The sequence below is a fragment of the Osmia lignaria genome, chromosome 14, assembly GCF_051020975.1.
Source record: "Osmia lignaria lignaria isolate PbOS001 chromosome 14, iyOsmLign1, whole genome shotgun sequence".
Lineage (NCBI taxonomy): Eukaryota > Metazoa > Arthropoda > Insecta > Hymenoptera > Megachilidae > Osmia > Osmia lignaria.
In genome coordinates, this window is record NC_135045.1 from 7,437,934 (window position 1) to 7,465,096 (window position 27,163).

The following is a 27,163-nucleotide window of genomic DNA, read 5'->3' on the forward strand; positions in this document are numbered from 1 at the left end:
CGAATATCGTCTAATCAGGCAAAATTTGCCAATTGACAAATTATAATTAACGCCTAATACGATCTAGATAGAAATAAGGTAAAGGTAAAATAACGAAGCATCGAATTCACGAATGAGAACCGAAGTATTAAAGGGTTAACATCGTCTAGCGATATCAACGTACCAATACAATTGTACAAATACAACCGTGTACATCTTACGGCTCGGGTATACCTGAGTTTTAGATACCGGTTTTAAAGGCGTTTTAAACCTGCAAACATTTCAAGGCCGGCACCAACATGGTTTCCCGAGTGCCGTTTTAAAGTGTCGGAAAGTCCATCGGACGCATACGTCAGCCGAGGTGTATGTGGGTCAACCGTACCGAAAATTAATAAGAGATGCTTGTTAGCAACGGTGAGAAAAGATCTCGCTAGCAATAACCCTCTCCCGATCGGCCGGACTGCCCCTACCGGATCTTATATCCATGCAAATTGATTGTTATTGCCCATTACGCTCACGGTGCAGCGTCGTCAGGCTCGAAATTACATTGACTTTTGCCGCGTTTTACAAACGACCGTTCGTTAACCGCACACGTGAAACAGCCGTAACTCGTCGCCGGATTAATTACGAATATGACGATGTCGAGAGTTTAACTGTAACGCTGTTGCACCGTACAGTGTGAACCGATCTCATTATGCGCGTTACGTGCCATTATGTCGGACGATATTTGTATTATGCAGGCTCGCTTTGAGCCTGTCGCATGGGTGCGGTTGCACGCTTACGTATCCGACAACTATTCCTATCAAATCGCCGATCAAATCGCGCCGATACGTTTCGACGATCCGCCAAATTATCGACTTATTATCTTTCCATTTACGCCTACGATAGCCTGATCTACAAATTCGTAAAAACGTTTATATATTTAATGCAACTGCCCGCTACGTTTATCTATCAAGTGCGATCGAAAAACAATCGTCGACGCAAAATCACTGATTCTCGAGGGAACCGAGAGGAAAATGGCAGCTAATAGTGAAACGATTTCCCTGGATACGAGAAGAAACGCGATACGATACCAATCGATCGTCCGACTTGAGCCGGGTTTAGCAGCGGTCGTTATTCAAATTGAACAATGCGCTTTTTTCCACCGTTCCCCCGGCGCGCATTGCGACGGATTAAAGGAAAAAGAGATAAAACCTGCTGGAGGATCCTTGCGATCGATCAATCGTTGGATCGGTTAGCGGTCAACGATGGACGGCGTGCCGGTACCGATGCACTCGTGGTGCAATAAAATTAGTAGGCTTGCACCGAAGGAACAAAGGCCCGAGGAAAAAGTACTTTATTATGGTTCGCGCATGAGCAACGCTGCCGTTAATTATCGCACGACTAATTGATGTTCCGCAACTTTGATAAACGCCGCCTTCTGCTACCTTAACGAGTTCCCAGTTAACAGAAGCCTATCCAATGATTTTAAGCCGCGAGACAAATGTACCTTGAATAAAAATTAACAAGATAAATAATGATCTATCTTCCTATCGCGTCCACCCTGATACAGTTTACAGAACAACAGCGACGGTCTCGAAGTAAACACGGAAGTTTCGAGCGGGAATTTTTCGAAAATCCTAGGAAAAATGATTCGACGCATAGGTAACGGTAACCGGGAATTTTTTCCTTCCGCTTTTAACGTATTCCAGCGTACAAAGCGGCTGGAATTCAAGCGTGACTCTATAGACAGAGAGTTAATATAAAAGCGTTCACGCACACGCGGTATCTTGTATACAATTCAATCGGTCGCGAGGCGTGCACACGCGTAAACCTGGTCGCGTGCTTGTGTACGAACGGCGGGCAATCGGGGCACGAGGCTTATTTCGAAACTTCGTACAAACGTTTGTTTATACCCACATTCTCGGCGGAGACTGATAAATTAATCTCTCATGCTAATACATCGAACCGGCTGACACAATCCGTGCCTCGAAAGCGCTGCGATTTCGTATCCCGGTGATCCACGCATTAATTCTCCATCGCTTCCGGATTTCATTTGCCGGAGGTCGACTTAGAAAACGCACGCGTTCATAGATTACGGCGACGAACGAAAGAAAAAGAAAAAGAATTACGCGTTCGCATTTATTTGCATCCAGCTAAACCATTATGCGATACGGTTGTTCCCCCGTACGCGATGCCGAGATATTTTAATATTAATCCACGAATATAACATGGAATACTACTTTCCTAAGTACCCGCGAACGCTATCTTTTACGACCTCGAAGATAAACACGCGTTCAAGCGAACGGATAAACTTGGGATTCATTTCAGCTTCCTATACGATCAAGGGAGAAAAAAGTAAAACAGAGCGTCTATAATTTACTTCTTTCATTACCGAGCGTTGCTAATTAATTCCCTTATAATTTAAGTTTACGTCCACCGGACATTAGTTTCGATCGTTAAAGCTACTAATCGCGGCTAATTTTTATTCCATCAAGAGGAATATTTCTGTAACTTTACTGCGCAAAACTGGCCGTTGAAAATGAGATAGCTTCGGGCTGAAGTATCGCGGAATTGTTAATAAATTTACGAACAAACGTGTAACGGTAAACGGGTACTCGTGTATCTTTCCGTTTGCAACAATTCCTGTCCGGAGATCTAATCGCTAACGATAGTTTAGGTCTAATGTCAAGGGCACGTCGGTTCAGTGTGAAACGTTATAGACGGCTTTCCACGAGCAGCGGCGAGCCGAGAAGACGGCAGTGTGGTCGGAAAAGGAAAAGTTGGACGATAAACGGACTGATGGACTTTCCCATGCTCCACCTCCACGGGAGAGCCGTAAACGTCTTGTCTCTCGATTTAAATGACCCGGCATCCACTGGGTTGGGCAGATCCAACAGTCGTGGCCATTGCCGCGCCCTCCTGCGTCTTTACGTGTTACACGCGTCGCGCAGACGCGGAATATGACGGATTTGCATGTTCCCCCTTTCATATTTTAACTATTATACAATTTGCCATGTTAAACCTAAACGATGATAATCGTAGATTTTACAACGAAATATTAATAAAACAATAGTAGTAGATTCGAGTACTCGATCGAGTGTCTTTTAAAACCGGGCTTGTTAGTTCCATTCGCTTCCTGATACGCTCGATTAACTATCATGGGTTATGTCATTTATATCGCGATAAAACAAATGGAAAATTAGAAACAATACTTCATTTTCTGCCTACGGAAGATAAGACGGGTTAAATGTTAATGCCGTGTCGACGAATGTCATCGTTACGTAATCACGAACAGAGTCGTAGCACAGCGATAAGAGTAATTATTACGTAGCTATGAGAGTAAAATGCATCGAACACGTGAGGATGGTTAACCGTTTAACAGTAAATACCGAGTTAATCATTACAGGAGCAGTAATTAAAGAAATAATATGATATTATACAAATAATTTCGAACTGTAGAATTATTTAAAAAGAAAATTTGTAAATCAAATGAAACCTTGAAATTGATATTCAACTACGTGCTTCGCTACGCATCTAAAATAATAATAATTTCCTGAAGCATACCTATAGTTAAGGAAAGAGACTATATTAAATGGAACTAAAGGGCTCACCACTACACTATAGTATTATAATACATTCCTGTTACATTCTCTTTATCGTAAGCACAGTACAGGAGGCAGAGAGTACGAGAGACTTTTACGAGGGGCAATGAATGTCCGTACGGTGAAATTCCATGAAGTTCGCCCATATATTATAGGAAACTTATTAGAATTAATTAACTTTTCACCCGTACACCGTATTACTTATTAACCTCGACGATCTGCTTGGTCGTTGACGTCGACGTCGCGACGTTTCCATTTACAGGCGGTCGTGAAGCTCCCTTAAAACGATCCGAGGAAAAACTTTGGTAAAAATTCAAATAAAAATATGATTGTTTCGTTACCTAACAAGGTATCGAATGAGAGCTCAAATTGAAAAACAGAATCATGATACTCTAAATAATTAGGCACAGTCGTGTTTTACCCTCATTTGAGGTTTCAAATGTTTCATAAGAAAAATAAAAAGTATTTCTTCCAATGATAATCCCTTTCGATGATCAAGGATCGAGGAAGATCGGGAAGAAAGAAAAGAGAAAAGAACCGACGAAGAAACGTCAGAGCTGCTCGAGAAGAAGGGAACACCGAGAACGGGTAGACGAACGAAAGGTAGGAGAATGGTGAAGAGGTAGGAGGGAAGGTGAGGTCGAGGTGATTCGCGGCGTGGAGAGGCGAAGTGAGCGCGGACCCACCTGCAATTATCCGGTCTAATGAGCAAACAGTCTGCTCTACCCCTCTCTTTCTCTCGAGTTCCCTTGTTCCTCTCGTTTCTCTCGATTCTACTCGCTAGACGGCCCATCAGAAACGCGTGTGTACTTGACTCTGTTCTACCGGCAACCTTCCACGGTCGTATCCTCCTCCGCCTCTTCCTCTTTTACATTTTCCCTCTCAACCTTCACCTCCACCACCGCTTACCGCCGAGTCCGATGCGGGTTAACGAAGATTATTAAATTAGTACCTCTCACGAGCAGTTTTTCCACCGGGCAAACGTGCCAGTGGCCCGGTCGCTCCCATCGATAGCCAACTGGTTCGTTAACGTCGAGACGTTACTTGTTCCAAAGGATCTTTACGAAGGAAAAATGGACCTCGAATCACGATGGAAAGGAAAAAGAGAGTAACGAGAAATATAAGATGGAATTATTCCATGGGTTACCATGAACGCCGAGAAATCGTCCGGTCGCCGCGAGATTTATAAGCATTTCGAGCCGGGTTAAAGGGCAGATTTATCGGGCGACACGTGGAACGCATACGTTGACCCTGATTTTTCGATTTCAGAAATAGAAATGATTCGGCATAATCGAATCGGGAGGAAAAGGACAGAAGTAAAAGCGGATGACTCAGCTAGTGGAGGAATTAGAAGAGACACTGGTTTCGAATGGAAAAAAGGTAGATGGTCGAAGTGGACGTGTCTTAGTACTGTTTAGATAAAACATCTCGAAAGACTCTTTCTCTAACGATCTAAATAAATATATACGGTGAATTAAGATCAGTTTAATATAATTTCATATGAATCTTATGCAATTTGATGATTTTCAACTTAATAGACAGCTGTCTGAAAGTGAACCCATCATCTTGTCCGAAAATATTTGCTCGCGTTTTCGAGCTGTCCAACGGAGAACATCAGATTTCTCGGACGAACACCCTCCGTCCTTCGGCGTACGAAATGGTCTCTTAGAGAGGAAGACGGCGATCAAGGCGTCGTTCAAGCAGGATGCACTCATCCTACCTGGACTGCCCGCCACGCCCGCCATTCACCTTCAACTTGGTCTCTCTCTGTCGCGGAACAAACGCGTGTGTTGTAACCGAGCCACACGGACGATTCACGCGCATAAGGTGTACGCTGGAAAGCGGTGCAGAAAATAGCGAATCGTGGAGAGGAGAATACCAGAATTGAAACCAGTTCCGACAAATTGTCTCGGTACGGCGAAAACTGATTGCTCTTCAGGAACGACAGAAAATTATACCGATAGGAAAAAAGTTCTCGCAAGATGATCGCTTTCTTCGTCCTACCACCTAGTATTCTTAAAACGATGATAATTTATCTGAACAGGTGTTGGAATAAATTTCGAAAAGATACGCGAAGAACTTGAAACGCTGACCGTAAAGCTACTGTTTTCAACGCTTAACGGACCCGGCTTGACTTCATTCCATAATTCTGCAATCTGTAATTGCCATAATCAAGCGAACGCTCGTAATCGCGATCGATCGTAAAGGAACTGAGAGGAATACGCAAGATGATCCATACCGTGCCCGTTTAGGTATGCCGAAGCCATCCTCGTTATTTTTTAATCTATGTGTTTTCTTTCGACGAAATTTGGTAGTGTCGATTAATTTCCTGTACGATCCTCCTTACTGTGAAATTGTGCGCAACAACGCAAATCAAGATTACTGTCATCAGAGGATAATTAATAATTATGAGCAAGGAATTACGAGGACACACGATCAAGATGAATTCTTGTGGATCTTCGACACGAATAAACGGTTGCACGCGAATTATATTTTTCATGCCTAAAGTTCGATACTTATACGGAATTTTGAGTGTAATTTCTCGGGAAACACAAGGCTCCACGATCGTACGCTGGCTGATTACAGTGGTTAACCGATGGACCGTAATCACCAGCGATTAAGGAAGCAGAGATCTATAATATATAGAATATTGCAGCCTATATATTGTGTTATAATTAATAATCTCTCTGCACCTCCTTCGTACCGTAATTCCCCACCAATCTGCATCTGCTTGCGACCAAATAACTCCCTATATAAAACACTTTACTACTTGACTCTTCAATTGGAAACCGCAAAGCCGCAACAATCGTGTCCCGAAGAAATTTCACTGTCCACCAAGTGGAGCGTGAATGTTCGAATCGAGAGAAAAACTACCTCGACTGTCTCACCGGTATGAAACTCGACTTTTCGTCATGTTCCCGGGCAATGTCGAGAAGCAGAAAATTTTCAAATAATCTAAAAAGTTTCTGCATCGTGCGAACGCAGCAGCCACGTTCGCGCTAAACGAATCCGCGCGAACGCTTTCTTTCGCGTAAAAAAAGAAGAAACGAGAGCACAATGACACCGCATTACACCAGCCGCCGCCGCCGCCGCAGGTCTGATAAGGCTATGTTTAAACACGATGGAACCTTCGTTGGTTGCAGCTGCGGAAATGTACGTTGAAACGAGGTGAAGGCTACCGCGTGCAGATACACGCGGGTATTAAGGCACATACACGTAGAAACGGTGGAACGCTTGCAGCGTTAGGTCGCTTAAAGAAGCTACGACGATGCTTAACAGTGCATAAGTAAGTAACTAACAAGCGGGTTGCATAACATTCCGGTCGTCGTCGCCGCCGCGGACCGATGTGCACTTGGTACCGGGAGTTCGTGTAAAACGTTCGGCTCCCCCGGCAACAGCAACACGACATCGGCTACCTATCATCGATTGCGTTAACCTTAAGGCGATACCGACTTCCATACGTACGTTTGTTCCACATGCGAACCGCCACTACCAGAGATATCGTGCGTACGAGACTATGTACACACTCGAGCGTTTCTGCACTGACAGCGATACGTTACACCGATATACGCTCGGTTTTTCTCCACGCGGGTGGGTTTCTTCGAGGAAATTATATAACATTAACCCTTTACCAGATGAAACGCTTTTGAACTCGAAATTTCAAATAAATAAATAAATAAGATTCAAGATTTTCTAGATACTCGGTACTTTGAAATTTGCTTTCATGTTTTATTCTTATTTAAAAGCGTCACGCTGATTAGCTCGCTAGCTAATTCTAGTGTTAAAATGCAAATATACTTGCGCCAAGTTTCGTCTCAGACAGGAATAATAATAGCTAGGTAGAATCGCGATCTACTCTTAAAGATTTACCACCATCGTGCTCTGGGTACGTCCACTTAATCGTTTCCACGAAAGCAAGCGGCGCGTGTTTCCCGCAACAGGTGAACGAACCATCATCGAGCAATTCGCGAGTACGATAAAAAGGAGAAAAAAAAAGACTTTCTAAGGAATCAGCGACACCCGGTATGTAGGCGAACCACGCGACGTATCGTGCGACACAGGAGAAGGGCGTGCCTGCAGTCGTTGCACACTGCGCAGTTTGTTGCACGCGCTGCAATCGTCTGTATGCACCGAGATGTGAGAGTTGCACGAGCCACGTACGTACACGTGAACGCACATGCGTACGCACACAAGGACGGTTTGTACGGAGCCGGCGAGGAAACGAGAACTTTTACGCGACATTTCAGCGGGAAACGCGGAAAATGCAGCCGAAACCCGATGCAATATGAGTCGAGCCAACAGAGGCGGGTGTACGCACACGACAAGATTGCACATACGTTTAGATGGGTGTTGTCTTTCGTGAAATTTATGTTCGACGATGTTATTGAACGAGGAATTTGCTACGGTTGTTTGTATCGACCACTGGAAAATATATTGCAGGAAGTTTAAACCGCGAATGCATTGCGAAGAATGATTAAATGATCGCATTTTTAGACAGATCAAAAGTGAGGTATACAATCGCGATGTAAGTTGCGAATCTCGAGAATGTATGAATAAAATTAGAAAACCTATACAGAATTCATCCAATTAACCGTTCTACAGCTATTAATATGTTTACACCGTTTACTCTATCTGTATTTTGATAAATAACACACTAATGACTTTGGAATACTAAAGATCTTAGTAAACGATAAAGTCATTTACGTAAGTGTTCCTGTAATTATTTTGAATAAGCGTGATACATTCGGTATGAGTTATTCAATGATTACACTTCATTTTGATTAAACTCTCCTGGTACACCTAACGTTGGAGCAGGAATTAACGTTAGAGGAGTTTCAAACTTCCCATTCAATCGAAAGGATTAACCAGGAATGCGGTAAATGAACGACTATCTTTCAGCTGGCTATAGGATGGAATCTCAAAGTTATTTATCATTCGTGTTCCTTGAAACGAAGCTCGATTCAGATTTTCCGACGGCTACCGATAAGATGACACGAGAACATTTTTCATCGTACTCGGGGCAAAATGCCAACTTGTTTACGCCACTAAACGTAGGAAAATTTAGAGAAGAAGCGTAGAAAGATGGTCTCTGATAGAAACTCGAAGATGCTTGAAAATGATTTAACCCTTTGGAGATAATAAATTCATTTATGCGTTCTGAGAAAATTCATATTGGCAGAGGTAAATAAAAAATTGAAACACACGAAATAGATACTCTCTAATTAATTTCTAATTATACTATATAGAATGATAATTATTAATAGTACACGTCCTGCAATTTTCACCCCGCGCATCCTTATTATTTCGTCCAAAGCAACCACGCTCCGAAGTGACTCGCCACCCATAGATTATGATTAGTCACGCGTGACAGATTTATCAAGTTAACTCGGTTGTAACCAATCTGTAATTTTCTTACCGATCACAATTATCTTTTTATGCGGCAATGGTCGGCTACGAGCGAGCCTACGACCACGGTATCGTTCTCGTTTCACGAGTTAACGCGGGTGTGTCCGGAAAACGATTAAGAAAAGCGAATCGAAACACGGTGTATCGAACATTTCACTCGATCAATATATTTGTACACTAAAAATTTACAAGAATCCGATATAATTCGAATTTTCTACGATAGTTTACTCTTTCTGTAAACATCGTCGAGGAAGCGTTTGTTGATCAAATCAAAAGAGACTCTTTCGCAAAGGTGCGGAAATAAGAATAAGTTGTCAAAGGGATCTTCCATCGAGTTAATAAATTTTATCTGACGCTATAAAAGATCTGAATGGTCGTATAACGATTCGATGCAGCTACGAATCACACCGTGGATGACGTCCCTGCCGTAGTCGAGGAGCACGGAGCGTGTCGGTGGCAAGGGTCCCCCTACTTCCGGCGAACCATATCCGGCAGAACGCCCACCTATATCTCGCTCCGCCAGACCGTGCACACTCCCTACTGTTACAATCTACTCTATCGTCGTTCAATTGTGATAGATGTTCTAGCCAGACGAAATTGTTCGAATCGTTGGTGAATGATAAAAATCCATCGAGAGATGGATTTAATGAATTCATTTCATACTTTCTCGTCAGATATAAAAAAGAATAAAAAGAAGTTACAGATTCGACAAAATATGCAACTGTCAAAGTGTTAATATTTTCATCTGCCAGCTCAATTTGAAACCTCGTAATCTATTCACGCCTTGAAATGTATTCGTCAGGAAGTGTCCATTAAAATGTGTGCAGGATATATGAATCATTTTAATTTGATTTATTCCCCGTGTACAATCGTATCAAACATCTTCTTCAACTTGGAAAATAAACTTTTTATAATACAATAATCCTACCGTATTGTTATGCAAATATTTACACCATGAATATTCCGAGAAGTCTAATTTCTCGAACACGATGCATCATTCTTAATAAATTAACACGGTTACACAAGTAACTAGAACAACGGGAATGTAGTTAAATCGATGAAATTTATAAAGTCTCCGGTGTTTGCTGGTGTTTGATTTCAATCGAGTGTCCCCTTGCCAAAACACGCGCGCATCCCCAAAAACGCGTGGGTGGAATAATTTATGCTAACCCGTGAATTTGTCGAAATTCAGCCTGTACTCTTATTATCGCTCAAGACATCCTACGAGGGTTTGCTTTAAATAAGATCTCGTTGCGGACGAGAACGAGTGATTGACGAATTAGATATTTATAAGCAATCTTCGAATCCAAGAAAGATTCGATCGAGATGTAAACAGTTTCGCGGCGAAGAGGCAAGAAACGCAGTCTCGACGACAAAAACGATATTACGAAAGTGCAAAAAGATCGTGCGCACCGCGGCACATGCCTCGGTGCACATAATGCTGGCAAAAACTTGTAACGTCTGTTCTCAGTCGTCATCTGCCGATTCGATTGCATCCGTCTAGCCGCTACGACCGTCCAGCTTGGAATCTTGAATAAAAATCCTCGAGGATACAAACAAGAACGTCTAAACGGGCCGTTCCGTGACGCTGACGCGAGGAAAATCAATTAAAATTCTTTAGAGAAAATCATTGTCCACCTAAAATGTTGGATTTTATTTTGATTTTGTTGAACGACCTAATACTAGAAGAGTCATATATTTATCGCAGCCACATATTCCGTTATCGTAATTAACTTGGCTCACCAAGTAATCCGACGCGCGGCGGTGTATGCACGATACACACGGTTCACTGCGAGCAATTTTATCCAACCACGTGGGTGTCCATGTGGACCCGCGCGAAGGACTCGCGCGATACATGACGCAACTGGCGAAGTAACCGATAAACCTGATAAACGATAAAGAACCTTTCAACCCTGCTCCAATCGCACGCATTAACACTACAAGCTCCTACGAACCTAAGACCTTTCAGCTAATAAATTCAATGCTATTTATCATCTCGATGACATTGTTCCTCAACCATCCAATTGACATATTCCATAAATGCCCATTGTAATTTAAAAATCGTGAAAGAATGGGTAACTTAATCCTCGTGCGAGCAATTAATCCAGGTACCATTGAATTTTTATTCTGAAAATATAAATCGATGCGATAATATCTAGATTTATTCGAAATTTGATAAGTGTCCTACATGGAAGGAAGATATTCAAAAGAAACTACATACTTTGAACGAGTTTAGGCGGAGCGTTCAGTAGAATTCCCAGGCACCGGTACAAGTAGCAACAACCGATAAATGCCCTTATCGTATTTCTACTCTTGCAGAGGGTCAGCGTTCTGCTATCTGTTAATCATTTCGGGTTGCATGCGCAAGTGGTTCTCGAGTTTCCAATTACACGTAACAAGGACCGGTTGCTTGAACGATACGCTATATCAGCGGGGACAATAAACTATGAACAGGCATCAGCGAAATGTTTGAACGGATACAAAAATGATTGGATGACGTTGCGGAGAAGAATATACCGTTCGAGGATCGTTTAATTACTCATTGACCTAGCTTCGTACTCCTTTATCGTTCGAATAAATTTCAGACTTTCAGTTTCCGTCGTACGTGACTCGACGGAAAAATCAATCATCCTGTGTCTAACTAGGTACGGTCGACAGGAACCGGTGTGTACACGAGTTTATTAACCGATGAAAATTACACGCGTACGCTACCGTGTTCACAATGAACCGATAGACTAGACGTCCCCAAGACACCCGAGAGTTAGCCGTACACCAGACTCGAAGCAACTTGTAGCCAATGTACATTAACCATTTGTCATGCTTCGTTACTGCGTACTCGAGCATCGAAGTGACTTCATAAACTCACGGGAGAACACCTGCGGCGCATGAGAACGCTCGCATACCTTTTATCCAAGTGTCAACCTACCTGTTACCCAAACAATCCGACGGGGTACAAACATTACCCCGTTAGCGAGCTTTCTAAACAAATCGACAGCCGACTCGGCTGAGATTCCTCGCGTTAACCCGTTCGTACCTGTCGCCATGATATTCTACGACGAGTTTCACGAATTTAACGGGGGATCCGAAATTTCCGGAGCTATGTTTAATATTTTACTTTCCTGACACCCCGAGTACACGATACCTTCGATTTCAGACCATAAACAATATTTTTACATTAAGGAGAGGATACGATAGATTTCGTTCGCATAAATGTCACTTGCAGTGCACAACAAGGAAGTCGGGAAAATATTTGAAAACGTGCTAAGTGAATCTATTCCTGCTGTACGAACGAATCGTAACAATTTGATGGAACTCTAGAGATAGAAACAGCAATATATGGTCTCGACAAACATCGCGTAGTCGGCAATAAAACGGGCGTAAAATAATGCCTGTCACTCGAATTGCAAAACATATGTAACTTTGGTGGCGAGCATCATTGCTCGTAAAATGCCACCGCGAGATATTGTTCATCCGTATATAGTTTGGGTCACGTTCTCATCTTATTGAAACTGACTTTCGACAAAGAGACGCCACCGCGAAATAATCGTTCTGGGTGTGAAATTAATGTGAATTCGACCGAATGCAAATAAAATCAAATATTGAATGTGAATTTGACCGAATATCGGGTGTAAAATTAAACGACGCAGAAATAGTGAAAAGTGAAACGGTTGCTGCATAAATTGCAAACACTTTATATAGCGGATAAAAGGATTTCATGACGACAGCGTTCACACCCACCGAAATTCAAGAATAAAATTCGGACCAACGAGTAACGATGCTGCACGCGAGACATAAAAGGAACAACAATTATTCAGCGTTGCCGCAAGGAAGTCACCCACCAGGACCTCATGCTGAGGCGATCACGTTCCATGGACCGGTCCAACCATACCATATCATGGAATCCCGTAACTACGACGAGTCTCAGGCATACTGAACGAGATTGAAATTTCCTCGAGCAATTGAATTATCAATTGTTCGAATATTTTTTCTAGCGTTAATTATAAATGAATATTCAGAATAATAAAGCCTTCTCTCGTTATAATTTCTTTTTCGCGTAATATCTGTGTTTTGAATCAAGTTCCAAAGAAATTTTAAGATAAATTCTGACCCTTTCATGAATGATAACACAATCGCGTACGCTTGAGTTGCTTAAAAGTCACCCGAGCAAACAATTATACAGTTAATGATAAGTGACGATTTTAATTATCAAGCGACACGTAGCGCGCCAGATAGCGCGTATGAACATCTATACGCGGGAAATTAATAAGTCATTATCCAGCGGAGATAGAAGGCGAGAGTTCTCGGCACGAGGTGTAACCGCTACCTACGATACGCGAGGAATGCATTTGCAATTCGTTTCTTGATAATTATGAACAGACCTATCCTGCATGTACGTATGTTTCTTACGCAGGATTCCTCTTGCGTAATGATCGTTTTATTGAAACGCGATACGAAGGCGAGTTCCTCGCGTACACCGCGGCGGTAAGTTGAAAATTCTTGAAAAGAGCAAAATTGAAAGTGACACGAGAATTATATGGAGGTGTGCGATTGAACGAGCCCCGAGAGCCATGGGAAGAAATACATTGAAATATTAATCGATCGGATCCGTACAAACGGTTGCCTTTTTTTATCAGACCGATCGTAGGCGATTGTACGAACGGTAAAGGAACGAATGCAACACCGAAGGAGCGATAAATCGCGCGAATGAATCTTGCGAATTAATTCCTACGATAGCGAAGGCAAATGCAGTCGCCAACAGAGCCGGCATTAATTCCGAGCTAATAAACCTTAATGACGGCTAACGTGCGTGTAGAAAGCTCGCTAATGACCCTCCAATGATACAATTTTCTTGTAATTACTACCGATCTCTTACTTTTTATTTCTCTTCGCGCGTCTCGATTAATTCTAGACTACTATCTCCTGGTGATTGTGTAAATAATGATTGAAAGCAAAAGGTAGATATCAGAGTACAACGATGATTGGTGTCTCAAATAGTTAATAGAAGAGAAATGAAAATTAATTGATCGTGTTATTAATAATTGGTATCTTGCATGTAATCGGATTATGCGGAATAAAGTACAATTATTCGATGAAAAATGAGCGACAACCGTTTCGAGATCAATGATAATCGAAGTTTCAACAATTAAGTCGGACTTTCGTAAGATAATCATCGGGGAGAGATTACTGGTAGTAAAGGGTTTGATTGATCATTAATAAAACATTAATACTCAAGTTTAAATCGAAACCATATTCGGCTGATACAGTATTTATATCGTGCTTTCTCCGGCCCGATCACGAAGAATTCTTCATCGTAGCTGGATAATTATTCACGCAATAACTCATGTCGTGAGACGATCGATAACTCATATACACGCCGTCTCGCAAGCTGTAAATTACGTTATTAGCGTTTTAATTGCATGGTTATCGATTTATTCGGATACACGCAGCATCGATTTGCAATTTACAGTGTACGCGAATGACCTTTTCTATAGCGGTATTAACGCGGGACAACTAACCGGCAATAAGATATTGCGATCGACAGGCTATTCACGAAAAATGGCACGCCTATTTGGCACGGTTAAGCAGTTGCCGTGAAATGTCAACTTACTGCAAGAAATCCATAAGCTCGATTGGATACGGTACCGTTTTACAACTTTATATGCCAACCGTTAACTCTTTGCCGGAGAGGAGAAAAAAAGATTCGCACTTCTTTCCCGTACACCAACACTTTCGCCGACTCCGTTACAACTTGTCTTCTAAAAAAACGATTATAAACTTCGATGCAAATGGTCTTTAAACTTCTTAACTCTCGTGTTCACACGAATTTGCATTTATACAGCATTGTATCGATATACAGGGTGATTCCATAAGAACTCCTATAGAGAACCTTTCAATTTCAATAAAATACCGAAAGGGTTAAAAAGAAAATTGTTTCCTAATGATTAAAAAAGAAAAAGAAAATAAGATATATGCAAAGAAATGGAAATGTTTCTCTCGCATCCTAACTGTTCCTCGCGTCATTCGACAAAGGCAGCAATCTTCACTGGTATTTTCTTTCCTTTTGTTGGTGTATCAGTGGCTGAACTACCTCGGCCCATTTGTCCGTTTTGGGCGGCAACGTGCGGAAGAAATCTTTCCGGTTTTGGTGGTGTAAACCGGTTCCACCTTCTCTTTTTGATTTTTTTCGTTTCACCCACCGCGTTGATGCACCGCGACACGAGACCCTCGCGAACCTTTTAGCTTTTATTTATCAATGCACCCATGCACGTATGCGTGCGACTCTAGAGAGATTACAGAATTCAATGATCTTGCAGCACGAAACGTTCCTCGTCGTTCCCTTGTGTATGCGCGACAGTGTGAAATGGTATTTTGAATCAACGTATGGGAGGGTTGATATTAACAAGGGGTAGTAATCCATTGAATTATATCAGAATTAAAAATCTATGTTATAAAACAGTCTCGTCGCTTTTTGAAGCAATGCAGGTAAAATGTAATGAACGCAAGGGGGTCAGCAAAAACAACATGGTTTCGCGGCGAGCAGAAATGCTTTTCATTAGCACTAGCCGAGAGTTCAGCCGAGTTAATTTGCCCTCTAAATAGATCGCTGGCTATGCACGAAACCCGTCATTAGCGTACGCCGAACAAAGAGGAACGCAGAAATTAAGAAGGTAACAAAGACGGTGAACGCGTTATACGGGCCCCTCTGTTAGAAGCGCATAATCAAGGTGGCCGTTTCGTGGCGGACTACTTTAACGTTTCCTGTTACGATTATACCCGCTCGGTTATTGTTTCTCCATTAGATACGTACTTAAAGACACTGAAAGATACTGGCCGAGCCGAGGGTGTTCGGTCGCGTTTTTCTATCGGCAACGAGCGTCGAGGAAATTTACCGGGAAACGGAATGCGCTTCCTTCTGCCGCGAATGCTGATAATTAGAGGATAATAACGCGATAAACACGAGCCTCCGGTACGATTGCACACACGGAAAGGTGCACGATCCTCCGAGCTGCGCTTCGAGTTAAATTAGAAACACACTCGGACGATCTAAGGAGACGCGTACCATAATCGTGGCTATAAGTTAACGCGTTAATTAGCCGAATTAATGATTCCGATCGTTCCGCGATAAAATTTCATGCGCCGGATGGCACGAGTCTTCCGTGAACGTTGCTGGATATCTCGGCACGCGAGAATTGACCCTCGATACTTTACGAATAGAAAATTGAATAATTTCGAAAGTGAAGATAAAATAAAATGAAAGATGAAATTGAAATTGTCCCGAACGATCGATGTTCTGTTAACGTTTAATGTTTCTGGACATATACGTAGAGAAAGACACGGATTCCGGCGATCCATCGCCGAGAGCTGCGCTAGGCAGTGACGGATGACGACAGAGTCGATAAAATCGTTTCTTACGAACGGATCGGACCGGACCGGTCGTGCGATCGGTGTCAACCGAGTAAATTGACGTCGATACGCCTACTTATCGAATTGCAGACGACACGAACAGAATCGATGGAACGTAGCCGGCCGAGTCGCGAGCTTATGACAACGGTCGCATTTTCATGAAACGATGGGTTACGACGGATCGGCAGCGCCGATAAAATGTCCACGACCATATCCGTTCGCTAACATGCCGTTTAGAGGATCGATCCTTCGATCTTCACAAAGGCTACCGGCAAAAAACCGACTACTTTTCTGAAGGTACATACCTCGAGATATTCGCGAGACACGAACTTAACGCGATTGCAGGAGCCAACGACAAAGTGGTTCTCGTCATTCGTTCTCTTAAGTAGATCCTCGTGGAAAATGATGAAGCTATAACAAATCGATTCGATGGTTGCAAGAAAACTTGGTAGCTTGATCCTACGGAATGGGGAAACTTTGTACTCAACGCTTCGAACGAGAATTATTGCCACACGATAACGACGTAAAATGTATGCGGTGTTCCTTATCTCGCGACAGTCTAAATAATGCAGATAAGCGGAAGATAATTACACAGCCAGGAAAACAGAAACAATATCGTTCCACAGGTATCATTCGTACACAGCAATTAAAGGCGTACGTACAGTAGCCGATTGATAATTTCCTGACGTCTAATTCTCTACCCACTTACCTGGATAGTTAATGAACGTAAGAAATAAACGAACTGTGAAGAATGCACTATGTCATTGATACTCGATAATACCGCATTTCATCTTTAATTCTTCATCTAGAAAATGTATTGCGGTATAGATTGCACGAGAAAGCATTCATACAGTGTTATAAAATGATGCTAATTATCTTATCTCGCTTGATCTCACTTAGTCTACTCAAACACGAGTTTCTTCGATCATAAATCACTGTGCATATACTACACAATTTTCCTTTCTATATCGAACCAGGATACGTTTCGTTACACTTGTTGAAAGCGTTTAAAAGTGTCTCTAATTTCGTTCGATTTTTCAACAAGCAGACACGTGTACCAAAGATTTAGCGACGAAATTTAACGGTTAAGTAGACCGTGAACGCGTTATTTATCGTCGACAGTAGCGGTACATCAATCGCGAATCGACTTACGGATGCAACAGCGACGGAATCGTAAAAGCCCCGCGAATAACGCGATTTAGCGCAGAAAGCGTTCGAAGAGAAATCATGGAATGAAATGATCATTTCGCAAGATGTCAATGATTTTCCCAATAGAACCAACAGAAGGTGGGAAACGGAACGATAAGGAAATAAGGACAAATTCAACGGGGGTTCAATTAAAACCGTAAAGAAATCATTGTTGTATAACGATAAACCGTGGGATTTCAGAAAAGGATGAAAAAGAAAAAAGAAGCGGAGCCACGGTTGCTGGACCGTTTGGAAAGGCGAATCGATACAAAACTGACGAAACGTGCGTTCACGCTAAAATGCACTTGTATTATCGTGAAAGCGAATCGATCGGCGGATCGATTCAAAAAATTTCGCACCTTTTTAGCCTTCCACAGATTTACGCCCGACTTTAAATCTTCTCTTTGAACGAGAGAGTGCAACTCCATCGACTTTAATGGTAGCCCGGGTGACGTTAACGAATCGTAAATTAAAAAGTAACCATTTTGCAGGGTGAAAGAAAAAAGACGTTTCTTCGTATAAAATTCATCACGGTTCATTGTTCTCGTTGTTTTTTTGTTTTTTTTTTTTATATCATCGGAAATACGCTGTCGGTGAAACAAAATACGAGATAATATACACTGCTCGCGAAACCAAAAAATGATTCACGATCATAAATTTCCACACCGATAAATATTTTTTGCGGGCATTCTTTGTTGCAAAATTCGTACTTGCCGACCACGCGGCCTTACGCGCCCGATTATTTACGACTTTTCTTCGAGCGCACTTTCACGTACGCGGTGGCTTATTGTCAGGAAGAGGAGAACGTGGACGTTGAAATGAATTTTTATAACGCTAGTTGTAATTAGACTTTGATTTTAAAATCAAAATTTTGACTTGGCTTCGTCTTGAGAATCCTTAGAAGATGTTTTGTTTCTACAGCGATCGATGCATCCTTTTATCGGTTTCTTTGCAATTTCCAACTCTAACGCGTTATAAATTGTCCAGTGAAAGTTATACACGGTAGAGTATGATGCTACCATTATCCTTTTCCATGAATGTTTTACGACTGCGCGGACGAAGGGAAAACGCGTATCGTACGCCATAAACAGCGACACGAGTTACGATTCTTTTCACAAAGCCACGGAGTATCTCTTCGCGATCAATACTTGCAATGTGCGTTTCAAGTGCTTTCCTTTGTTGGACATGAAAACCTTCCGAGACAGAAAATGTCGTATACATCGTAGGGATACGATATCGAGTGAAACAGTGCGTTTCTTCGATCTATCCTCCGAGGAATTTCTTTTGATAAACAAATCAATGAAACGACGATAAACAAGCGTTTACGATCGTGAATATTCATTATCAATGAATTTACACATGCTTCTCGATAGCTAACAGATAATTCATGGAAGAAATATCATCTGTGACTAATCGTCACAGCGGGAGTATCGCGGGATCGTAAGAAATAAGCGACAGTACTCTGAGTAAGACATTCTTATAATGATCGTATCTACTTGTAACAGTGATCGATAACAAAAGAGAATTCTGCAATCTGCCCACCTTTTTCTTATTCCAATATGATGTATGTCAATATGAACGTCAAGATCCAGTCATACATCATTATCAATAATTGAATTTTTAAACGATACCGCAAACCCTTACGTAGACACTCAGGAATTTTCAGAAATCCTCAGAGAAATATACTTGCAATTAGTAGTTACTAAATTAACGATTTCTGTAAACATACTGCAGTCACAAAACATGGTAATCTATCTAATGGGATCGGACGGATGTGACCGTCATAGTAAATTTGTCTACGATATATCTACTTGACATAAATGAAACGTATTCAATTACAGTTACATACATCTGCCTTGGTTTTGAGAAATTTTTGAATATTAATAGCTCTGCTCGTCATATTTCAAAAATGACGATCAGAATCGTTTTATCTATCAAGGGATTAACAAGGTATTAACATTCGTTTCGAAAGTGCAATGACTGGAAAGCAATTTGATGTAAGTATTGTCGGTATTTTTTTCTTTTTTTTTTAAACGAACGCTTAGCTAGCATCAGATAAAGAAATTCTAATTATAGATTTCATGAATATGCAAACGATTCTCATCATTGAGCAACGTATTATCGATTCAATCACCTCCTTCGCAGCTACGCGCTTGGTATCGCGAATTTCATCAATAATTTCAAGAATTCCGTGGAAACCTGTCCCCGAATGTGTTTAATCGAATCGAGCCGTACGATTTACCCGCGAGTATTTCAACCGATAGCCGTGTTACAGCGAATGTTGCACTCGTTGTGCAATAACCAACACGTGCCATGTCTTAAATATAGCACAAACGTTATTCCTTCTCTCTCGTACGTGTTCGCGAGTTGCATGCTTCGGATCAAAGAGAGAATAAACGCGGACCTCCTAAAGTACGGTAACAAACGCGTTGTTGTCGCGTCACTTCCGTGAATGCTTACTAATTGGGCAGCGGGGTTATTTAAAGTATCATCCGAAAAAGATTCGAATTCGTTATTTCCCGCTGTACGAACGTCTCATTCGCTCTGCTAAAATTCCGCGTCATCGAAATTTACGTCCTCGATAGCATCGCTTCGTCAGAATTCACCTCCCCGTCGTTACGTAAACGCTTCTGTTCCTTTTTTTTTATTACATTTGTCACATCGTCTCTCGCGATTACGATAATGCACCGGCAGGCACGACCGACGTTTCTCAGCACGCGCGTGTTACAAGAAATCCTCAACGAGAACAAGACCGTGAATTCTTGAAAAATACAATCCGACGAGAATGAACGTACGCTTCGCGTCATTCCTTTCGAGGGATGCAATTAAAGTCATTGAAACAACAATCGTACAATCTCAGGTCTTCTGAATTTATGGTAAATTTTGTAAATCGAATAAAAAATGTATCAATTGAAAAGGATGTAATTAAAATTAATTTTATGGAAAAAATATATATCAATGAGGATTTGAGAAGACTAATTAAAATTAATTTTATTGAAAAAAACATATATTAGTGAAGGTTTGAGAAGGCTATAATTAAAATTAATTTTATCGACCATTAATTGTTCCATAAAAGTTCATTCCAATTTCATAACTGGAACGTGAGATGCAACTTAATCAAGGCCACAGAATTTTAATTCGATACGGAAAGCGATGATCGTGAATAAAAATCAATGAAATTTAAATGAAATCGACAAAGGGTATCAGTGTCCGATGCACCCGGAAAAGAATTCGAAGGCTGTGCCGAAATTTCGTTTGGCACGTGTAAGTGAGCTCGGAAGAGATATAATCCATGACGAGCGTGTATATTTCGTACCACGCCTTGGCAAGCGACATTCATTTATTTCGGACGCCAACTTTAAATCCATCGGAACAATTAACCGGCACGGTACCGGTGCACGCGTATCGCGTGGGTGTCGCGTTCAAAATTCACCGAACGATCTTCTTGTAACCCGTGAGTCTCGCGCGCGACAGATAAGAGAAAGACAAGAATTGCTCGAATAAAAATAAGGCTACGTGTACGAACGGTTCGAGCAACTGTGTAAAATCAATTTAAAGCGTCAAGGACGATATTAACGATCTACGTAATTCATTTCTAAGAATTTCTATGAAAGTTGCAATTTAATAATACCTAAAACTTGCAATTAAAAATATCTAAGAACTCGATAAAGGGATTGCAAAATTTGTACACTTCTAAATATCGCTAAAAAGTCGAAGTGACTATAACAGCAATTCCTTCGTTTCTAACTTTTAGTAGTATCATTAATAAACCTCGAAAAATAAACTACGGGCAAGAATTAAACCCATATCCTCGCCGTTTATGAGCGGTCGTTAAAAGTTTCGAGCCACGCCTTGCGTCGTCGTTCAACGAAAGCTTAGAGTTTACGATTTTCGAGGGACAAAAGATTCGGTATAAGACGAATGGAAATTAGGTACATTACCGGGTATATTTGAGCCCGCGGAACAAATGGCATTCAACGTATCGTCTTTGACAAGAAGCATGTATCACTTTCACGAGGACTGCGAACCGTATGGCGGGTGATGAATCGTGCCACGGTGTTCTTTCATTTTTCAAACTCCATAGAGCACCGTGTACGTCGGCGGGTTACGTTTGCTCGAGCCTCGTCGTCGAGAGAAAAATCTATCGGCTAGAAACGCGTGTTGCGAACGTTAAGCGGCCTCCACCCTATACCGGAATTTATTCGAAAGACATTCCCGGCTATTAAGTATGTCCCGCTGCTTGCTCGTGATATATGACCGATAAACGTTCATTTGTGACGAGAAACATTTTTATTGACTTCCACGACGACGCGTAGCCGAGTAATATCGATATTTATGGGACTATTTGAAACCCGCACTCTCTGCCACGGATGCAAATAATATTTAATGTTGCATTATTCAAACGTTATTGGCGGCAGTGTGATTTTAGTACACGAAACGTCGTCGCTACTTTGTCGTGTAAATAATTAACTGCAACTATGTAATATCGTATAAAATGATACTATGACTTTCAGAAAACTGACACGGATACTACTGCGCTAAAATTCCAGGAAAATATTGAATCGCAAAGGAATATCGGGTAAGGTCACGAGGAATGATAACCGTACCACGTGTCCGGTTATGCACGTCACGATGCAAATGCGTATAAAACCGTCTACGTATATGAGAACGTAAACGAACAAACGAACAGAATCACGAATTGAATTCCAAGAGGGTTCGCGAGAGGTTAGCATGCATACTTAATGTTATGCATCACGGTGAATATTATTGATGCGTCTCGCGAATGCAACCGTGATGCACGTCCGAACGATGGCCTCTATTAAATTCGGCTCGACGCTAAATATGCTGATTCGTCGCTGCAGGTGGCGGTGGTGGTGGTGGTGGTTGTTGAGTTAATGGCGAGGCCGTTCGTAGCGGAGAAGGTGAGCAAGGGGCCGACGACCGATTTTCACGGGACAACCGATAGGGGCACACGTGCTGGAGGAACGGGTTCCACAGGAGGGAATTTTTTTCACCGCCAGGACCCGGGTGGATGCGATCGTTGATTCGTCGCACTTGCGAAAAGAACGCGCATATTTATCGTGGTCGTTAATAATGCACCGTCAAGAAAAAGGTCGTGAAGAATTTGTTCGACCGGTACACGCCGCTTTCTGGCTTCGATCTTTGCCCGATTGTCGCGCGGCCTCGTGATTAACGCGATTGTATCGCAAACACATTTTACTGTGAAATTGCATGAAAATTTAACTGGGTGTAAATAATAATGATATCTCAACGCTGACGAGATTTCGAGAAGGCTGACCGTGCCGAAACGAAAATAATTTATAAATCATAATGTTTAATGTAAATCCAGTAGAGAGAAAAATATTTGCGAGAATGATTAATTATGCGAATTTTATAAGGAAAAGAATTCACGCGGGATTTCTAACGCGTCGAAGATGATCTTTCTCACGAAACGTCGGGTGTCGTATATTAAAGAAGGAAAAGAAGATTCGACGCAAACGGAAGCTCCTCGAGTAATGTCGCAGGTGCACGATGAAATTTTCGTCCGTAAATTGAGCAAACCGAGCGACAACGCGCAATTAAATAAATACTCGTAAGATAAACTTGCTTACTTCCTACTAAAGAATGTTTATTCGAAGGGGGTCGAGGTGCAATCCGGCGAAATTCACTGTACGACCGTTTGTATACCGGTTTGTCGAGTTTCCCGACGACGCGACGTTAATTTCTTCAGTTTTATTCCCCGCCCCCTATTTTCGAAATGAACCATCGAGATATCTAAACGTCCGCACTTTGGATAAAGGATCACGTTCCCAAAATTCACTTTATCGAAATATATTGCCGTTCCCCGTGATTGCGATCCTTTAAAGATACATTTTCACGTGGTAGTAAATCGCAACGTTTAATGCCATAACACTAATTGTCGCGTTGTCGTGACATTGGACATCATGTAGGGGTGTCCTTCCAAGAACTAAAGGATCCGATCGATTTGCGAAGAATTTAAAAATAAATTTTCTATCTTTAATGACAAGAAAATGATCGCAAGGATACGTCGAGCGCAAATCAATCGTACATCCTTTCGCCATTGATTATCCTTTTTTCACGACATATACGTTCAACTGGTTTACGAAGGCAGGTCGGACTTTTTCCTCGTGTTTTGCCCGTCCGATACACCATGGACGATCGCGAATAAGCGAAGAGAGGAAGAAAAAGTAGAGGAGAAGCGGAGAGTAGGAGGAAGAGAATGAAGAAGAGGAAGAAGAGGAGGGTTAACGCACTCGCCACACCCTGCTTTAAAGATTGTAAACGATTATTAATGCTCCATCGTGGTTGACCCGTAACCCGGCGGTGGATCCCTCTTTCTATCCCTCTTCTTTTCTAAATCCTCCACGCTCGTCTCTTTCTCCACCCTCGAAATATCCGAGCAAAAGTAACGAGACCGAGTGGCATAACCGGGAGAAATCGAACCGATCGGAATACCCGCTGCCGGCCCTTATCCGACGCTTTTCTTAATTAGCCAACTCCATTACCGTGTATAACTCGAAAGTTATGTTCCGTTATGGTAACCAATTTGCGTATTCTATATTGGCCGCATTAATGTTCCGACCGTGGTTAAAAGGCGGCACGAATTTAGGAATTCAAGTTGATAACTCTTGTAAAACTTCCACTGATTAAATATAATGTAAAGAAAATAAAAACATATTTAATCAATCTTTGGATCTCTAACTTTTGTTCCATAGATGGAGTCATTATTTCTGAATTGATTTTATAAAATTTATATATTACAGCATCTTTCGAGGATAATCCGAAGGATCGAAGTAGCAATTTGCGGCAAAGAAATACAAAATATATTAACATCGAAAATGTTACGACCACAAGATAGAAATTCAAGAAAGCGTGAATATTTATGCGATATGAATACTTTAAATTTCGTTAAACCAGGTTTATCGAAATGGTTATGGTAATGTCCACTCTGAGTATCACATCGGAGTTACGATAAAGAGAAAGATGCTAATAAATTGCAAAGAGATGGAAGTTTATAATACGTTCGGTAGTCCTTGTTGATCGATATTTACGAGACAGTTTCGGTTCTTCGGATCCGCCATTATCGAATGTTCCGTTTAAGCCCGCGCGCTTGATAATCAAATGATTCGCGATATGAAACGATACGACTCGCATAAAGATAACGTTTCGGCGCATCGAAGAAGCGTCGATGTCGCATTATGCAAATTGCATGTGACACGTGCTATATATTTAGTGAAACTTGCGGCATACGCGGTGATGAAAGAAACTTTTGCATATAAAACCGCATCGGCCGCGACGGGTCCGCTCGTCAATTCGTAATTGACCGACCGACAAGGAGAAAGAAGATAAAAACGAGGAGAAATCAGGTGTAAAAATATCACCGATACGTTTGGGTGAGATTTTTCGCAACAGATTTCCTTGTATCGAAAAAACATCCGAAAATCTCAAAGAAGATCACGCAAAATAGAAAGAAAAATAAAAAGAGTAGAGACAGATAACCGTATTGGAATTGATAGAAATAGATACAATGACTCACCATGAAAACCATGAACCTTGATTGCAGGTTGGCGCTCTCGATGTAAGTCAGCGTTTCCAGCCGCCGTGCTCGCCGTGTGTTCACTTCCTTTCTCCGTTTCGATCGTTTTCCTGGGATATTAATTCACTTCACAGCCGAGAAATCGATCGGTCAGTCCACTTCGATGATCACTACTCAATTGCACTGTCCAATTTATGAATATACCCCTCGAAGGAACACGCGGTCACCTAAGGGATCATCCGAAACGGAACCGAGCTCTGCGAGATAATTGTGCTCGTTCGATAAAAAGTACGATGCAAAAATAATTGCTTGCTACACGATCCTTATTGCTTCTCGATTATACACGCGTGTAACGTATCTCTATACGGATACATGCGTACGGTATTATCTATCACGTCTAAGTTGTCTAACGACGATTATCCAAATGTGTATTTCCTCCTGTCGTTATATATTAATTAAACTATCTAAGTAACTTATTAATTGGCTATCGGTGGCGACAGATACAGATACTGGCTCTCTACTGGCATCTGATTGGCATACTGGCATGAATACTGGCCCGTTCGGCGTACGTCACCTGCAACATACAAACGTACGTATCTGCATTAGAAATTAGTCAGCACGATTGCGGGAAACTTAACCAGTAACGGCGAGGTTTTATCATAATTCTACTCGTAGCTCGACCCTGCTAAATTAAAATCCTGGAACGGAGTAAAAGCAAGTAATCGTTCCACATTCTAAATGGTCTCGTTCGATGTACACGAGTTGCATGTTCAGCATGTTCCAAAGACAACATTTCTTTCCATTCAATTCGAATCAGTTTTCAATGATTGCAACTTATATACTTTAGACATTCAAACTACTACAATTTACGTTTCGATTCGGAGCTTGTAAGTTAAAAAAAGAAATGAAATCGAGCAAAAATTACGCAATCGAATCGACGGAAAGGTATTGATCGGTATGAGAAAAAACATAACAGATTGAAGATAATAAGGAGCAAATGGCATCATTTTATCGGGCGCGGTCGACAGTACCGGGCCAGGCCCATGACGCACCCGGTCTTTATTTAAATCGTTCGATCCGTCACGCTATAATCGATTAACGCTAACAGCGAGGGAAATGGAGTCGAGAGTGGCACCGTGATGCACGATTTCTCGCTACCGCGTCCTTCGCCAACACCTCCTCTCTTCTTAATCGACCAACTTGTAATCTAATCAACGGCTAAACATTTCGTTCGTTAATCGAGTTCGCCGAGCACGCGTTAGTTTAGATCGTTATCGAGGATATTATGGGAGAATTTCAATTTCATCCAACCTTCGTGCTTCTCCTTTTACTGTTTGATTGTCGTTAACTATACCTAGCAATTTCAACAGAGATACTTCGCTAACGCACGAACGCTAATAATAGAGAAAAAGAATGGCGTTTGAAGCGAATTGCGAGGTTAGACCGTATTACAGTTTCTAATTTTACTTTCTGTTAAAGTCGCCCGGAGGGAACGACCCGTGTTTAACGGTGAATTCCAGATCCGGTACCGGTAATGTAGTACAAACATTTCGTACACAATGTGTGTAAAAAAGCGCATTGGTATTCGCACTTTCGTTAGTGCACTTTCACGGCGACTTCGTAACGGTAGCCCTTGCACTCCTGCCACTGCACATGCACCGGCTATGCAGTTCTCTACGAGTCGTACGCAAAGTAGCATAGTAGAATCTTTACGTTTTCTCGAACAACAGAAAAAAAGGAGCTGGTTACAAGTTACAGTGGTACCTCGAGTACGACCTTAATCCGTTCCTGATGTTTAGATTTATACCGAATAGGACGTATACTAAACCACCGTTTCCCTTACTTGTATGATCAATCAGTTAATAATACATCAACTCCGAATATAATTGATTATTAATTTAATTTTTCCTCTGAGATAATTATTTACAAATGACGCAAACTTCACAGAAAAAATTTGTCACGTCCAAACAGGACGTATTCCAAAGCAGACGTATATCGGGGTACCACTGTATAGACATTGCTGTCGAGTGTAAGTTCCAGTGAA

At 41.7% G+C, this 27,163-nt stretch overlaps 1 protein-coding gene across 3 annotated transcripts in view; it reads right to left on the reverse strand.

Moving 5' to 3' along the window:
* LOC117605659 (uncharacterized) overlaps nt 1-27,163 on the reverse strand; it is a 240,116-nt gene that overhangs the window by 201,428 nt on the left and 11,525 nt on the right. For all 3 annotated transcript variants that reach the window (XR_013063443.1, XM_034327219.2, XM_034327220.2), the window contains exon 2: nt 25,120-25,693. Coding sequence is in view for 2 of the 3 variants with exons in the window: in XM_034327219.2 (XP_034183110.1) it covers nt 25,120-25,131 (12 nt within the window). In the remaining variant the exon portion in view is untranslated. The remainder of the gene's footprint in view (nt 1-25,119; nt 25,694-27,163) is intronic.